General features: G+C 51.5%; 1 protein-coding gene across 1 annotated transcript; it reads left to right on the top strand.

Moving 5' to 3' along the window:
- Nucleotides 1-3077: 3077 nt before the first annotated feature.
- tmub2 (transmembrane and ubiquitin-like domain containing 2) lies at nt 3078-5395 on the top strand. Its single transcript, XM_069716283.1, has 2 exons — nt 3078-4005; nt 4998-5395. Exons 1-2 carry the CDS (start codon nt 3386-3388, stop codon nt 5383-5385), a joined length of 1008 nt encoding a protein of 335 aa, XP_069572384.1. The 5' UTR covers nt 3078-3385; the 3' UTR covers nt 5386-5395.
- The last annotated feature ends 146 nt before the right edge of the window (nt 5396-5541 follow it).

The raw sequence follows: 5541 nt of genomic DNA, 5'->3' as shown, positions 1-5541 counted from the left end.
GCTCATAGTTTCTTCTTGTTATCTGTTGTCTCCATTCAGCTCCTTCGCTCGCGGAGTTTGTTTTTTCTTTTCCAGATGTCCCGTCATGGAGCGGCATGTCTCTGCTCTCTGATTGTTGACCCACCAGTTCATGTCTTGTGTCTCTGCTGTCCTTTTCTGTCTCTGCTCTCTGATTGTTGACCCACCAGTTCATGTCTTGTGTCTCTGCTGTCCTTTTCTGTCTCTGCTCTCTGATTGTTGACCCACCAGTTCATGTCTTGTGTCTCTGCTGTCCTTTTCTGTCTCTGCTCTCTGATTGTTGACCCACCAGTTCATGTCTTGTGTCCCTGCTGTCCTTTTCTGTCTCTGCTCTCTGATTGTTGACCCACCAGTTCATGTCTTGTGTCCCTGCTGTCCTTTTCTGTCTCTGCTCTCTGATTGTTGACCCACCAGTTCATGTCTTGTGTCTCTGCTGTCCTTTTCTGTCTCTGCTCTCTGATTGTTGACCCACCAGTTCATGTCTTGTGTCTCTGCTGTCCTTTTCTGTCTCTGCTCTCTGATTGTTGACCCACCAGTTCATGTCTTGTGTCCCTGCTGTCCTTTTCTGTCTCTGCTCTCTGATTGTTGACCCACCAGCTCATGTCTTGTGTCCCTGCTGTCCTTTTCTGTCTCTGCTCTCTGATTGTTGACCCACCAGTTCATGTCTTGTGTCCCTGCTGTCCTTTTCTGTCTCTGCTCTCTGATTGTTGACCCACCAGCTCATGTCTTGTGTCCCTGCTGTCCTTTTCTGTCTCTGCTCTCTGATTGTTGACCCACCAGCTCATGTCTTGTGTCCCTGCTGTCCTTTTCTGTCTCTGCTCTCTGATTGTTGACCCACCAGTTCATGTCTTGTGTCCCTGCTGTCCTTTTCTGTCTCTGCTCTCTGATTGTTGACCCACCAGTTCATGTCTTGTGTCCCTGCTGTCCTTTTCTGTCTCTGCTCTCTGATTGTTGACCCACCAGCTCATGTCTTGTGTCCCTGCTGTCCTTTTCTGGTGTAGTAGATGTCGTGTACAAATACGTGTTACTTTATATTTCCGCTTCACTTTGATTTACTTTAACACGTTGAGAATAATCCAATATAATAACACTGATTGCAATTATTTGATCTCACAATTATTTTGGATATAATGGTTCATTATTCATCCATTCATCCATTCATCCATCTCAAACAGCTGCAGGAGATGATGTCATAGCTCATCACCACTTCCTGTCCTTGTCAATCATTTTTGCAGAACATATTTCAGAAAAAATATTCTGCAAGTTTTGTGGAACAAAAAGCCCAAAAGGCAAAAACCAAATATATGTTTTGTGTTTACAAAGTGTTCCATGAACCAAAGAGGTTTTATTACAGAAATAAATAATAATAATAATAATAATAATAATAATAGATATAAACAGAAAACAAGTCGTGGCAATTATTCGTAAATTACAGTTTTAGGATCGAATTATCACTCATGAATATTCATTAGATTAAATTAGAATTTAAAACAAAATGTAGAATTATCCTTTAAAACCGAACACAGCAGGAGGAGCAGGAGGAGGAGCAGCAGGAGTAGGAGGAGCAGCAGGAGCAGCAGGAGGAGGAGCAGGAGTAGGAGGAGCAGCAGGAGCAGCAGGAGGAGCAGCAGGAGGAGTAGGAGGAGCAGCAGGAGGAGCAGCAGGAGTAGGAGGAGCAGCAGGAGGAGCAGGAGCAGTAGCAGCAAGAGTAGGAGGAGCAGCAGGAGGAGCAGCAGCAGGAGCAGGAGGAGCAGCAGCAAGAGGAGCAGGAGGAGCAGCAGGAGTAGGAGCAGGAGTAGGAGGAGCAGCAGGAGGAGCAGCAGCAGGAGCAGCAGGAGGAGCAGCAGGAGCATCAGGAGGAGCAGCAGGAGGAGCAGGAGGAGCAGCAGCAGGAGGAGCAGCAGGAGGAGCAGGAGGAGCAGCAGGAGGAGCAGGAGGAGCAGCAGCAGGAGCAGCAACAGGCGTGACCCACTCCCCCCCCCCGGGATGACGTCACGCCGCCTCTGTGTTTATTATGTTTTTTTTTAAAGCAGCAGCTGCTAACTAGCATTTAGCCTCCTCCTCAAACATGCTCTGATTCACAGCTGGCAGGTAAGAAGATCTAATCTACACACACTGAAGGACTTTGAGATGTTCACACGACGTCCGGTCAGAAAACGGAGACACGAAACAAACCGAGAGGTTTGAAACTCGGAAAGAAACGAAGGTCGTTTATTTCGGCTAGCTGGTAGGCTAAGCTAGCTCAAACTTTACAACAAAACAAAAGCTTCGTTTTCAAACCGGAAGGAGAAAGGAGGAGAAAGGAGGAGAAAGGAGGAGGAGAGAGGAGGAGGGAGGAGGAGAAAAGAGGAGGCAGGAGGAGAAAGGAGGAGACAGGAGGAGAGAGGAGGAGGCAGGAGGAGAGAGGAGGAGGCAGGAGGAGAGAGGAGGAGGCGGAGGGAGGAGGAGAGAGGAGGAGGCAGGAGGAGAAAGGAGGAGACAGGAGGAGGCAGGAGGGAGAAGGAGAGAGGAGGAGAAAGGAGGAGGCAGGAGGAGAAAGGAGGAGGGAGGAGGAGAGAAGAGGAGGCAGGAGGAGAAAGGAGGAGAGAGGAGGAGAAAGGAGGAGAGAGGAGGAGAAAGGAGGAGGCAGGAGGAGAGAGGAGGAGGCAGGAGGAGAAAGGAGGAGACAGGAGGAGAAAGGAGGAGAGAGGAGGAGAAAGGAGGAGGCAGGAGGAGAGAGGAGGAGGCAGGAGGAGAAAGGAGGAGAGAGGAGGAGGCGGAGGGAGGAGGAGAGAGGAGGAGGAGAGAGGAGGAGAAAGGAGGAGGCAGGAGGAGGCAGAGGGAGAAGGAGAGAGGAGGAGAAAGGAGGAGGCAGGAGGAGGAGGCAGGAGGAGGAGGGAGGAGGAGAGAGGAGGAAAAAGGAGGAGGCAGGAGGAGAGAGGAGGAGGCAGGAGGAGAGAGGAGGAGAAAGGAGGAGGCAGGAGGAGAACCAAACATGACAGGAGGAGGGAGGAGGAGAGAGGAGGAGGCAGGAGGAGAGAGGAGGAGAAAGGAGGAGGCAGGAGGAGAGAGGAGGAGGCAGGAGGAGGCAGGAGGAGAACCAAACATGACAGGAGGAGCTGGTGACCAGCCTGAAAGCTGCTGCGGATCTTTATGTAAAGAAAAACAACACCGGAGACTTTTCCACATGTAAACACGTAAACACGTAAACACGTGTAAACATGTAAACATGTAAACAATCTGTATTTCTGCCAGCAACATCTAATAAGGAGAACCTCCTTCTGTGTCGCTGCAGAGATTTAAGCGAGAGATTTTGAGCCAAATGCTGAGTTGTGTTGTGTAAATAAAGTTCCTTTGCGTCCCGCTGTGCTGCCGGTTCGGGACGGAGATGGCGGTGTGCGCGCTGACCATGTTGGACGGGACGGAGGAGGAGGTCACGGCGGCGGGCGGCGTGTTGCTCCTGGTCCTGGCCCTCGTCTTGGCTTGGCTCTCGACCCACGTGGCCGACCGGGGAGACCACATCCTGGGCACCATCCTCACCGCGGGGGCCCGCGCCTCTCTGATCGGCCTGGGAGGCCGCGACAACTACGGCGGAGGGTCCGCCGGCGCCGACGTCCCGGAGCGGCAGACCCCCCCGCCGTCCCAGGAGAACAAGCCGGACGACGGAGAGCCCGCGACCGAGAGAGGAGAGAGCGAGGGGGGGGCGGGGGAGGGAGCCGAGGGGGTTTGGACGGACCTGCTGCTGGACATCCAGAGCAAACAACCCCAGGCTGGAAGACTGCATGCTTCTGACGGAGAGGAGGATGAAGAGGAGGAGGAGGAGCTGGAGGAGGAAGCAAAAAAGCCCATTAAACTTGACCCCATTTTGACCAGCACCACGTCCCCCCCCACCACCATCACCACCACCACCTCCACCTCCATCTCCATCTCTGTCCGGCTGAAGTTTCTGAATGACACGGAGGAAGTGGCTGTTGTAGAGCCACAAGATACAGTAGGAATACTGAAAAGGTTCGTCCACCAACACCACCCATCCACCAACACCACCCATCCACCAACCATCCACCACCCATCCACCACCCATCCACCAACCATCCACCACCCATCCACCAAACATCCACCAACCATCCACCAAACATCCACCAACCATCCACCAAACATCCACCAACACCAAACATCCACCAAACATCCACCAACCATCCACCAACACCAACCATCCACCAACCATCCACCAAACATCCACCAACCATCCACCAACCCCAAACATCCACCAACACCAAACATCCACCAAACATCCACCAAACATCCACCAACACCAAACATCCACCAAACATCCACCAACCATCCACCAAACATCCACCAAACATCCACCAAACATCCACCAACCATCCACCAACCCCAAACATCCACCAACACCAAACATCCACCAAACATCCACCAACCATCCACCAACACCAACCATCCACCAACCATCCACCAAACATCCACCAACCATCCACCAACCCCAAACATCCACCAACACCAAACATCCACCAAACATCCACCAACACCAAACATCCACCAAACATCCACCAACACCAAACATCCACCAAACATCCACCAACACCAACCATCCACCAACCAACCTCTTTGGATAAAGTGCATAATTGCTTCGTTGCAGTCACGAGTAGATTAAAGATTCCAACCAGCTTTTCCTGTCCGTCTAATTTAAGAAGCTCTGCCTTGTTTACCGTATTAGACAAAATAACAAGGTTTCCTTTGGTTCCAGAGATGCTGGAAAGCAGATTTGATCACCTTGACAACGGTTTCCTCGTTGTCAGTCTTCATGTGAAGCGAATTGGCTGATAGTTATAACTTTATATTTATTGTAGAAACACGAGGACCTTTGATCTTTTCATGGAGTCCTCGGAATGAATGAAAATGAGAGTATTTCTTTAAATGCCGAATTATTCCTTTCAATACGTCTGTTAAAGTCTCTTCTTGTTTTTATTTTCCCTTTCAAGTAAATGTTTCTCAGGTCGGGAGCAACAAATCAAATTAATCTATCGAGGCCAGCTGCTGCAGGATCCCAAGAGGACTCTGTTATCTCTGAACATCACAGACAACAGCGTGATCCACTGCCACATCTCCCAGGCCCCGGACGATGCCGATCCGGAGGAAGGGTCTCCGCCCGGGACGGGCGTCGGGTCCGGGGTCTCCGGAGGGTTCAGGGCCGCGGGCGTGGCCGTCAGCACCGGCAGCCTGGTGGTGCCCGTGTTCGTGGTGATCCTGGCCGTGGTGTGGTACTTCCGCATCAACTACCGGCAGTTCTTCACCGCCCCCGCGACCATCTCTCTGGTGGGAGTCACCGTGTTCTTTAGCTTTCTCATATTTGGGATGCACAGCCGCTGAAGGGGGGGGGGGGACTTATCAAAAAGGGTCACGGAGCAGATGCAGCTGATAGGAGTGTGTGTGTGTGTGTGTGTGTGTGTGTCTAGGTGAGCCTGTTTATGCATGTACCACCACCAACAACAACAACAACACATTGATTGTACAGTCTTAAGTGCA

The sequence above is a fragment of the Brachyistius frenatus genome, unplaced genomic scaffold, assembly GCF_029030835.1.
Source record: "Brachyistius frenatus isolate BFR_SWC_R1_liver_20210118 unplaced genomic scaffold, ASM2903083v1 Contig_154, whole genome shotgun sequence".
Taxonomy (NCBI): domain Eukaryota; kingdom Metazoa; phylum Chordata; class Actinopteri; family Embiotocidae; genus Brachyistius; species Brachyistius frenatus.
The sequence above is the reverse complement of the archived record's forward strand: the minus strand, read 5'-3'. Positions and strand labels throughout refer to the sequence as shown.

Excerpts from the sequence above, each read along its gene's own strand:
- tmub2 (XM_069716283.1), top strand. The coding sequence starts at position 3,386 with ATGGCGGTGTGCGCGCTGACCATGTTGGACGGGACGGAGGAGGAGGTC. Across the intron at positions 4,006-4,997 it reads ACAGTAGGAATACTGAAAAG|TAAATGTTTCTCAGGTCGGG; the intron begins GTTCGTCCACCA and ends TTCCCTTTCAAG.